We start from the raw sequence: 12,092 nt of genomic DNA, 5'->3' as shown, positions 1-12,092 counted from the left end.
AGACGAAGCCATGGACCTTGTAGAGTGTGCTCTGACTCTGCCCTCTAGAGGCTTGCATGCTGCTGCATGACAGAATCGTATAGCACTGGATACCCACCGAGTAATACCCTGCTTGGACAGGGGTAAGCCCTTGCGGGGAGCACTAAATGCAATGAACAACTGAGAAGATTTCCGAAATTCTTTAGTACGGTCCAAATAAACCTTCAAGCATCTCTGCACAACCAGCGAGTAGAGTGCCCTTTCTGCCGGCGTAGAAGGCTGAGAAAAGAAAGCCTTAAGAATCACCGGTTCATTTAAATGAAAGTCCGATGGCACCTTAGGTATGAACTTTGGATTGGTCCTTAGAATCACAGTATTTTTCTTGAATTGGAGGAAAGTTTCCTGGATTGTTTGAGCTTGCAACTCACCAATTCTTCTTGCCGAAGTGAGAGCTTGAATGAGGGCCATCTTCCACAAGAGGTATTTCATATCTGCTCGTGGAATCGGTTCAAAGGTATGCTTCATCAGCTGGGTGAGAACCAAATTAAAATGCCACGTGGGAGGCGGAGTCCTCACTGGAGGAAAGACTCTAAATAGGCCCTTGAGAATTTGCTTAATAATCCTGGCTGACCAAAGGGAAGGCCCAGATGCAGTGCGTCTATAGAGAGAAACTGTCACCAAATGAACCTTTATGGATGAATGAGCCAGACCCGCCTTAGCCAAAGACAGGAAATAAGGAAGAACCTGGTGAGGCGGAGATGAAAAGGGGTCGATATCTTCCTGCTGACACCAGATACAAAATTGTTGCCAGTTTAAACGGTATGTCTTGTTAGTAGAAGGAGCTCTAGCCTGAGAGAGAATCCCCCTTATCTTTTCCGAGAGACCTAGACCAAGAAACTCTCGCTGCTCAGGAGCCTTGCTGACGGGTGTAAGGAGCGAGGATCCGGATGCCAGACTTGGCCCTGGGACATCGTGAGAAGATCCTGAACCATCCGCAGAGGATGTGGAGGGCCCAGAGAGAGGAGGGGAAGCTCTGTGAACCAAAACAGTCTCAGCCAAGCTGGAGCTATTAGGCTCATCCTGCACGGCTCCGTTTTGATCTTCCAGAGTATTCTCGATATTAATGGAATGGGGGGAAAGGCATATACAAATGCGCCTGACAAGGCTACCGAAAGCTCATTCCCTAGCGATCCGCGATGGTGTAGCTTGCTGGCGTAAAACTGGCATTTTTTGTTTTCCGGGGTGGCAAAGAGATCTATTGAGGCTTTGCCTCACCGATGGGAAATCTCCTCCAAGACTGTTTGGTTTAGTTCGCATTCGTGGCTAACTGACGAAAGCCTGCTGAGCATGTCTGCCTTTTCGTTTAGCACTCCTGGAAGGTGTTCTGTCTGTAGCGATATTCCGTGTAGGGTCGCCCACTTCCAAATCTTCTGGTCCTTCTGCGACAATGAAAGATCTGGTACTCCCTTCTTTGTTTATGTAGTGAATGGCTGTGGTATTGTCCGTGCGGACGAGAACCGTGAAACCCTGCAACCGTGAAAGAAAGGCTTGCAGTGCCACACGAATCGCCCCGAGTTCCAGGAGATTGATATGAAGAAGGCGGTGCTGAGGCAACCAATGTCCGATTACATGCAAATCTTGATGCACCGCACCCCAGCCTTCCAGCAAGGCATCTTTAGTCACTACTTGAGGAGCTGGATTGATTACGGAGGATAGACCTGGGGATACATTTTCTTCCTTCGTCCACCACAAGGCTGTCTTCTTCATTGCCGCAGTGACCACTATCTTGTCGTCGAACGATCTGTGAACTTGCTGCCATTGCATGTCGAGTTGCTCCTGAAGTGACCGCATCCTCAACCTGCAGTGGGGTATTAGAGGAATGCACAAAGAAATCACTCCTAGCAGGGATTTGTAACGGCGTACTGAAAGACACTTTCTTTTTCGCAACAGATGAGCCATGAACATCAGTTTCTCTTGCCTTTCGAAGGATGGAGAAGCGTTGCTGAGAGACATGTCTAGGATGGCTCCCAGGAATCATGCCTTTCTGGACGGGCAGGGAGAAGACTTCCCCCTGTTGAGAGTCAGGCCCAGATTGCTGAACAGATTTGTACATGCATCAACTGTTTCTTTCGCTGCCCGCCTGGTCGGGGCCTTCAGCAACCAATCGTCCAGGTAGGGAAAGACTTGAAAATGCTGCCTCCTTAGGAAAGCTGTACAAAAGGGGGTGGTAATGGACGGAGCATCTGAACCAATCAAACACTCTCACCCAGTCAAAAGATCTGGGTTTAATCCATCAACGTTCTTTAGCCCACTCTGCCACCCCAGTTCAGACATGGCAATATGCAAATCAGTCTGACCCTGCGCCTCATGGGAACAGTCCAGCCCGAACTGCCAAGCCATGCCTTCCCTGGACCGGAAACAAGCTTCCGAGGACCGGTTTCTGGCATTCCAGGCGTCTTCAGCCCGGCTTGCTTGAATCCAGTGGCAAAGTGAGCAGGGGACTCACGTCTGAGCATACCCTGCCACACTTATGGCGGCCAAAAGCGGTACAAAAGGGGGTGGCAATGGACGGAGCATCTGAACCAATCAAACACTCACCCCCAGTCAAAAGATCTGAGTTTAATCCATGCCGGAAACCGGTCCTCGGAAGCTTGTTTCCGGTCCAGGGAAGGCATGGCTTGGCAGTTCGGGCTGGACTGTTCCCATGAGGCACAGGGTCAGATTGATTTGCATATAGCCATGTCTGAACTGGGGTGGCAGAGTGGGCTAAAGAACGGTGATGGATTAAACCCAGATCTTTTGACTGGGTGTGAGTGTTTGATTGGTTCAGATGCTCCGTCCATTACCACCCCCTTTTGTACCTCCTTAGGAAAGCTGCCACAGGTGCCAGCACCTTGGTAAAGATCTTTGGAGCAGACCGAAGTTCAAAAGGTAGAACCATGAACTGAATTTGGTTCTTGGCTACTGTAAACCCCAGAAACCTCCTGTGGGCTGGATAAATGGGTATGTGAAAATACGCATCTTCGAGATCGAGAGTGGCCATGAAGTCTCCCGGGTTGAGGAGACGTAAAATTTCCTGAAGAGACACCATCCGAAAAGATTGGCCTATGAGATAGGTGTTGAGCTCCCTGAGATCTAAAATGGGCGCCACTTCTCCAGCATCTTCTTGACCAGAAAAAATCTGGAATAGAAACCTTCTCCCTTCTGAGAAAAGGGGACTGGCTCCACAGATCCCTTGAGGAGCATCTGATGAACTTCGAGCCGCAGAAGACGCAGATGTTTCGAAGGCAGGGGGCTTGGAAGGTGGAGAATGAACAAAACTCCAGTGTATGGCCACCTTGAATGATGTTGAGTACCCAACGGTCTGATGTAATCCGCTTCCAGTTGTGGAGGTATTAAGACACCCTGCCTCCAACAGATGTTGTCGGGGAGGGGGGTACAGCAGGCAAAGCCAGAACGCTGCTATTGTCGTTTGGAGGTGTCAAGCCCCTGGCGATTCTACTTTCCTCTAGAGGTAGACCTAGAGAAAGAACAGGTCTGGCCTTGCTTCTGATGATAAGACGGGCGATAGGACTGAGGCGTTGAACCATAAGGAGAATACCGTTGCAGCTGGTATGACCCTTGTAGGATGTGGTACTCTTTCCTCTGGCTCCACGGAAAGGAATCTTTCGATATTGTAGCGTTCCTAGGCATTTTGCCGTCTCCGTATCCTTTTTTATGTCCTGGAGGGCATCATCAATATGTTTGCCAAATAATGCCTCACCATCAAACGAAAGGTCCAGGATTTTGTTCTGGACCTCCGGCCGGAACCATGTCGCTCTGAGTCAGCCTTGGCAACGAAGCACAGCTGCGCCTGCCAGCGAGCGGAAAGCCGTTGTGGCAATATCCATTTTGCAGTTTATCACATCCCCTGATATAGCCTCTCCCTCCTGTAAAATCTTCTTCTCTTCCACCTTGGACTCCTGCGGCAGCTGATCTAAATGCGGTGAGCGGTCGCACGACATCCTGGGGATCGTATCTGCCAAGGATTGCCAATGCATTAGCCACTCTAATCACAAGACTCGCCATCGAGGAAAACCTTTTCCCAGCATTATCTAGGGGTCTGCCTTCTTTATCAGGAGGAGGAGTCAGGGGCACAGAAGGATTGCGAGATTTTCTCTGAGCCGCCTGAGATATTACTGAATCCGGCTTTGGCTGACCTTTTAAGGATGCTGGACTATCATCAGGGGCCTTGTATTTTTTCTCCAGGCGTGGCAAGACTGGAATGACAGTAGCCGGATTCTTCATTGCCTTTAATCCTTCGTCGCAGACATGGCTGACAATCGGAATGGAACGGACCGTTTTCCGATAAGGTTCTTTAAAATCATGAAGAAAATACTCTGTTTGAACAGAAGGCATGCGAAGTTTAAATCTACTTGAGGCTCTTTCTATCAGCTTGTCAAACCCCACCAATGTCTGCCGGGGGAGAATCAACTGTACCCGGAGTAGGAGAAGCTGGGTCCTGAATCACGTAGTCATCTCACTCCACACACTGGTCAGGCCTGTTACTATCGTCCTGATCCTCGTCTGAGGAATCGTCCTGTACCTCTGGAACCACTAGAGGTATACCTGGGCTGGAGACCTGCGGTTGTGACACCATCTGGGATGGTGCTTTTAGCAAAACCACTGAAGAAGCTGATGGAACAGACACATCTTGCACAGCAAAAAATGGAGGAGGAGGAGGTTGTGAGAATCTTTTCTTATCCTCCAGCAACATGCCCTGAAGATCTACCAAGAGGGAAGAAGGAACAGAAATCAGCCAAAAGAATCATTTTCATCTCCCTCAGAATCTTCTTCCTCTTCAAGCAACAGTGCGGGAGGCAAGGGGGCAACCCTCCTTGGAGATGCCACATCCGGCGTTATCCTTTTCAGAGAAATGGTGATTGTCTCTGTCGACGAAGATGTCGTTGACGGTACCGTCGACGGTGAGGATGAAAGAGAAATCATCGTCGACGAGGTAGTCGACGGGACATCCACCATTAACGGTAGAATCATCGATGCAGAAATGGGCGTCGTCGACACTGCCGTCAACAAAACTGTCGACACTCAAGCCATTGTCGTTATCATAGTCGAAGTTGTAGATGCCTTCGTTGACGACACAGTCGTCGTCGCTACCGTTGTCGACATCTTCGGCGCCGTAATCATCGTCGGCGCGCCAGTCGATACTGACGTCGAAATGTGGAGACTTGAAGGTACCATCAACGAGCCCGTCGACTGGGGTACTTTTTCACCTTTATTTTAGCAGTCTTCATCGACGGAGTCTTCTGCAGCGTTGTCGACGACTTGGTATGTTTATCAGACTTCTCAGATGTCAGAGCAGAAGGGTTTTTGAAAGCTTTAGCAGACTCCACCACTGCTGTAGCTGAAGGTAGTCCTTCCCTCTCCTTTGCACCACGGTGAGGAGATTTGCTAGGACTCCGGCTCTCAGACTCACAGGATTTCTTTTTAGAGGCCTTTGCAGGACGGTCTGTGGATGGTGAAGGGGAAGCCATGCCCCTCTTCACTGACCTTTTGGATGAAGTGACAGATGATAAATCCTCGCTATCACTTGACAGAGTTTCTTTCCTCGACTTCAGCTTTTGGAGCCAAGTGAGGAGGCGACCCTCACGGTCCCGGAGAGTCTTTGTTGAGAAGGTGCGGCAGATCTTGCAGTCGGCTGCCTTGTGGTCAGGGTACAGGCAATAAATGCAGTCTTTATGCCAGTGCTCCACATACAATCTTTTCTTGCCACAGGCGAAACAAGCGTTAAAAAGGACTTCCTTCTCCTTGTCAGACATTTCAAGATTAAATATTAAACAAATCTGAATAAAAAAAATGCAGAAAAATAGTCAACTAGAGTTGAAGTGAGCAGAGCTCAAAGGAGAATCCCTTAGCACAACGTGCAGTAGAAAATCTGAGACTCTGAGGTTCTCTCAGGAGGGTTCTATGGGGTGAGGCTAATCTGATTGGTTGTTGCTTTACTTTGGTCACCTTTGCAAAAAGAGGTGGATATGCTACAAAAGGGAATGAGGCATAGGCCTTCTTCTTTCTCTTTTGTATCTACTGCTATGTTATTTTGGCTAGCGAGACTCCCATTCCGACGACGGGGAATGATACAAGCTATGGGAATCTATGAAAGTTCCAATACTGGAGTAACTTAAGTTTATCCCCTTACAAACCTGAGTTTACCAACCACCACTATAAACATTTTCCAGAGAAATGGCAGAATACATTTCCACTCACCAGTCGTATAAGTTGCCGATCCAGCCATCTGAGAACATCGGGTCCTTCTTCAGTCTCAGCCCTATATACTGCCAGCCTAGCCATAAGGACGGCAGCAGCCTCTTGGTCAAAAGAAGCAGCAATGTTCTGGATCTGTGACTGTGCATCTGCCCAACTAAAAAAATAAATAGCTATGGTTAGAACTGCATTTATTAAAGCCTGTGTGAATAAATGCAAGATGTGATTTTAAACTAACACCATGAAACTAAACAAATAGGCTTACCGAAAGAACGTCTGCCAGTGAATGATTTTTGCTACATGTGTGTACAATAATTAAAACATCCTCAAATTCTTAAAGGGAGATGCAAAGGTTACTCACCCGCAAGCTTAGATATCCAATCTTTATGACATTATTAAATATGGCATATGTATGTTTATCTTTGGGAAAGTAACATTTAAAAGAAGATTTAAAAGCAAATGCGTATCGAAAGTTAACATTTTCAGTTTTATTAATTGAATTAAAATTAAAAACGAAGTATAGCTCAAAGAGATCGTCCTTACTATTCATAAGAGGATTGGAGGATTGACAGTGGATAAAATAGAAGTATGCCAGCTGTAGACCTATAGTACCATTAGTACAATGGAATTTTGCCAAAAAGATTTTGAACCCTAACAGGGAACACAGAAAATTCCTTTGACCCTGAGGCTCTGGTGGAGTCCCATTTCTTAAGTTTCTATGCGATAACTATATTAGGAATTAATTAACATACATAAGTGGACAAATTGACCATTGACAGACGTTGAGGAGCAAGGAAAGATACAATCATCTTTAAGCTTCTATTTGAGAGTGAGTTTATAAGAGTCCTCTATTATATATATGGTTAGAACATTTTGTCATTTCATTGTTCATATCTCTTATGGTTTTACAGGGTAAATATCAGTGCAAACAAAACATTTACCATCTAAGTTGTTTCTGAGAGAACACAATGGTATCAATTTAACACAATCCCAACCTCCCATCCACCCCAAACTCTTACTCACTCTTCGTTACTGTGCTCTGGCATAGGCGGTTCCAACCTTTCAGGAAGTCCCTAGCCCTGTCCAATGAGCGCCACCCACCGTGCGAATGTTACCTCTATGGCCGGCAGGCACAGTAGTCGCAGATGCCTTGCCCAGAGGGGAAGTACGGCCAGGAACGGGCTCCTAGGGCCTAATTAATGTGCAGCCCCCATTGGGAGTTCAGGAGAAAGGACAGGGGATTGGGGAACCCCAAAATAAATACCTAGGCCAGGGAGCATGGGCGCTGCCTATCAAGATGGTTTCTAACTAGGTCTGTCAAGACTGGGTCCCACTAACGGGTTAATTTCGGGCATGTCCCCAAGAGGTGCAGGAGTGTACCTCTGGGTCCACATCCCTGCCAACAGTGCTCATTACGGGCAGGATGTCTCCTGTTCATTCAAGCGGGCATAAGGTACCAATATGTGATTTAGTGACTGTTACCAGGCTTGATGTGTTGTGCCCTATAGTACATTTGTTCCAATTATTTATGAGTTTAGGTACGCCCAGGTTCTTGTTCCCATCACCTCTGCCTTAGTATTTTCTCTTCTGTGTGGGGTTGTGCCAGGACCTTGTATAAATCGGTGATCATACATATATCTCTACCCTTGGTCCGGAGACATTTTTCGTATGGTGTGAGCAACATCTGTGCACCATTCCAGATGTCGGGTGTGTCTGTCACACAGTGTTGAATTTGGAGGTAATGGAGGCATTCTGATTCAGGGAGGCCGCAGACGGATTTCTAGTGTTCAAATGACAGGGCCCGTTTGCGGCAAAAAAGTTCCCATTGGACCTACAGCTGACATGCGGCCATGCGGAAAAGGCCCGGGAGAAGTCCTGGTTACCCAGTATGGGCAACAGTGGCAGGGGAAGAGCATCAGAGCTTTCCGGGGGCCACTCTATCCCAATCAGACAGCATGGCCCAGGTGACCAGGAAAGAGTACAGGCTCCGTGCTCTTTGATTACAAAGCAGCCAGAGTATTTTTCCAGAGGTGACCCCTCCACTCCCTCCCCCCACCCACTATCACACAGTCCATAAAGCACCAATGCTTTTCGACTTCTGAAATTCTATTCTACCAGGAAGCGGAGCTATGCTGCCGATAGTAGTGAGTGAGGCTAGAAACTCCCAAATCTCCGTTCGCTGTGGGGCGGTGCACAGGTGGGAGTTTCCCTTCCCAGACAAAGTGATTGAGTTCTGCCTGTAGCAATTTGAGCATGCCCACGGGAGGGGTCAATGGTAGTGTCTGGAATAGGAATAGGGGCCTGGGGAGTGTAGTCATTTATAGAGTCGCTAGTGTCCCATGCGAGGAGAGGCAGTACTGTCTCCAATAGGCAGGTCCGGCTTCACCTGGTGGAGTAAAGCGCAGTACTGGATTGTTACTGTTTACAGTGGGAGCGATCTACATCCAGAGGTATAAGATGGAGGAGTCGGCCCATGTCGGAGGGTGATGGAAGACCAGCTGCTCCTGTGTATGGGATACGGGAGATAGATTAACAGCCTATGACTTTTTGAGATTGCTGCGAAAGCCATTCACCTTTCTAAACTGCTTCAACTCTTTTAGAAATGGCGATAGTGAACGTAGGTGGTTGTTGAGCACTACAAAAACATAATGTGCAGCAAGTCTATGCACACGTTCTTTTCATTTCTAATTTCAGTAAAATTCAAGTAGACTCTGTACAAATTCAAAAAAACACAATATATAATAAATGAGAGTAATTCATGTGGTTGATGTCCTCTTGTTCCTTTAATATGAAAGTGCTCAGCCAACACGTGTTTCGTCGTAGGGAAGTACCCTTCGACTTCCTCAGGGCTGACAGGCTAGCAGATTCAACATCAGACTCCTCACCGCTGGTTCTACTTCCCTACCGGCTGGCTTTAAATTATGGCATACATCAATATCCACCATAATTACATTCCAAGATTATTAAAGGTCTAGGTCTCTGCAAACTTCCACAGATTCCCACTCTTAATGGGGTACCTAAGAGTGAATGCTGTCTAGCCAAATACTGCTCCGAAACTTCCAGCGTAACTTCCAACGTAATCCGGGTCACTTTGGAAGTAACGGAGCAGTAATCTGCTCGACAGCGTTCACGTTTAGGTACCCGAATAGAGGGTGCAGCTCTGTGGAAGGTTGCAGAGACCTAGACTTTCAATAATCTTGGAATGTAATTACGGAATCCTCCGATTCTTCAAGGAAAAACCATATACATTAGAACAGGGATTTCAGTGAATATTGATGTATATACGAGGGGGCAGAGTCGAGCTGCCAAGATGCCAGTGAAGGGTTTGGCCATTTATGAGTGAGATGCGGTGATAAGAGCCACAGAACTGTTTGTCCTTCCTGGGTTTGGGAATAACCAAGATTCAAGCCTGCAACACAGAGAATGGGAGGGTGCCATTGTCCGCAAAAAAGTTCAATAGTCTGGTGAGGACTGGTAAGTGCCTGAAACAAAGGTTTATAAAAAATGGCGTCAATGCCATCGGCCTGGGGTGGGTGGGTGGTGGGGGCTTAAGCAGTTGTAATCGTGCAATAGCCAAGATAACTTTCTCAATTCGGATGGGTTGGTTAGGGAGCCTGCTTGTTGTGAGGTCAGTTGGGGAGTGTGTGAGTCCTAGACATAGTGTGTGAGTCCTAGACATATGCGAGGGAGTCTTCAATTTGTAGGTCTTGAGCCTCGTATCAAAACTTGTAGTTGCTATACAAATGTCAGCTGAGACCTCAATGCTATCTGGAGTGAAGACAGCACCGACCCTTTCAGCCTGGCATTTAGTTAAAAGTTTGTGGGCAAGTAGTGTGCCACATTTATCCCCCCAGCCTCTATGTAAAAGGTGTGTGGCACTGGCAGATGGAGCTATCCAAGTCTAGGCTATGTAGCTGAGACCACACATACTCTAACTGCCACCAAATTTTTGAGGCCCCTGTTCGTTTGCGAACAGTCTCTAATTCTTGTACCTGTTCTAAATTTCCTATCTTCTCTTTATACAGCTTGTTTTCGTGTGGATAAGTCATTGAGCTCCCCTCTCGCCAGTGCCTTTAGAATCTCCAAAAGGTAGTTAAGGAAGTGTTCTCAGAGTCAGTGGTCATCAAGAAGTCGGACATAGTATGTGTGAGCTTGAAGACTGATCTTTGCAGAAAGTTATCATGTTGTCTCCATGGGCCGTTCACCTGGTGTGGGGCTTCAACCTGCGGGGTGAGAGCCAGGTGCGTGATCTGACAGGATCCAAGGTTTGAGACTGATCTTCTGGATCTTAACCTGTAAGATCAGTGTGTCTAGAAAGTAGTCGATGCAGGGAAAGGTTTTATTGGCCAGGGAATAGTAAGTGTAATTCCTGGTGTGGGTGGGCTGGCCTCCACAAGTCTCCTAGTCCCACCTCCCACAGCCGCTCCGCCCCCTTGTAGAGAGAGACCCACCTGCCCATAGCGCTGTCCTGATATATCAAGGTTGTTGTTCATCACAAGGTTAAGGCCTTCCTTGCCCCATCACAATAGCTTGGTCAGGGGCTTTCCAGGGTCTCCCGCATCAATCGCCCGCTCCAGGAATTGCTCCAGGTTATCATTAGGGGCGTATATGGATGTGATGGTGAATGAAAGCTCCCTATGTGTATGTAGTACGCTAGTATTTGCCCTCTTATTTTGGCTACGCTTTCCCCAATTGTCCCCCTAAAGGAGCGTGAAAACAGAATGGAATCCCCATCTTAGCTGAGTTAGAGGTAAAATGGTGGTGTTGATAATAGCGTGATTTCAGCATATGCCAGTCTTAGGGTATCAAATTTGTCTCCTGGAGGAGGTAGATGTCTCCCTGACCTTCCTCCAAGAAGGATAGTACTACCCTCTGCTTAACAGGGCTGTTAAGTCCTCGTACACTGAGGCAAAGCGTCTTCAAATCAGAGTGGGTAGGGGTGATAGTGGGTGTATGCTACTACCTGCTTGCCGGTATGAGCTTGAGGGTCAGGGCTGAAAGTGGTTGTGTCTTAGCACACAGGAGAGGAAAGGGGCCCTAGCCCTTGTGCATCTACCTATGATAGAGTGAGTACTAATCCCTTGTGAACCCTCGACGAGAACATAAACATATAAATAAAAAAATAGTCCAGTGAACACTGTCTCTAACTCCGGTGTACCCATAGATGTCTCCGAGGTGGGGAAATTCACATTAAGCTTTTCAGTACTGAACTCTGTCTCCCCACCGCCCCTGCTTTTGGTGCAGGAAAAGAGGATCAGCGATGGTGCAGAGCCCCATAAACAGTGTCAGTCTCGGACTAGGCTTAGCTTAAGTCTTGACATTTCGGGTCCTCTGTTAGGTTGTCAAGTACCACTGGTCTCTCCATAAAATTAGTTTTAGGGTTCGGGCAGAGGCCCGTAGGCATGTAGGTGACCTAGGGACCCTGTGCTACTGCTTGTTAGACGGCCATTGGTCATGTGGACCTTTCGTGGAGAACCCTCTGGAGTAATCTGGGACGTTCAAAAGTCTGCGCGCCTCTGCCAGAGCTTTAATTTGATGCAGTGCATCGCCCCAGGGAAAGATGAGGTGGAAAGGGCTGCCTCAGTTATACAAGACCCCTTTACTCCTCAGGAATTCTTTGATGAAACAGAAGATCCTGTGTTTCTGGAGTGTCAGGGCAGAAAGGTCTTGAAACAGGCCTATTTTGTGAACTCTTAATGGAACAGGGTGGGCGCCTTTTGCCTTGCACAGAATAGTTTTGTTGAGTTGTAAGTTGTAAGTTGCAAGGATGTCTGGCGGGTGCCCACCTTGGGCACCTGGGCAGCCCACTTTGTAAATCCTGTCCAACTGTATTCTGGTCTCCATCATTGGGTCTA

At 47.6% G+C, this 12,092-nt stretch overlaps 1 protein-coding gene across 1 annotated transcript in view; it reads right to left on the bottom strand.

Annotated features, from left to right (window-relative positions):
• SEC23A (SEC23 homolog A, COPII component) overlaps positions 1–12,092 on the bottom strand; it is a 981,910-nt gene that overhangs the window by 285,300 nt on the left and 684,518 nt on the right. The window contains exon 14 of the mRNA XM_086937358.1: positions 6,241–6,394. Coding sequence (XP_086793484.1) covers positions 6,241–6,394 — 154 coding nt within the window. The remainder of the gene's footprint in view (positions 1–6,240; positions 6,395–12,092) is intronic.

This window comes from Lissotriton vulgaris, chromosome 9 (assembly GCF_964263255.1).
Source record: "Lissotriton vulgaris chromosome 9, aLisVul1.2, whole genome shotgun sequence".
Taxonomy (NCBI): domain Eukaryota; kingdom Metazoa; phylum Chordata; class Amphibia; order Caudata; family Salamandridae; genus Lissotriton; species Lissotriton vulgaris.
Note: the sequence above shows the minus strand (reverse complement) of the source record. Positions and strands in the feature narration are given on the sequence as shown.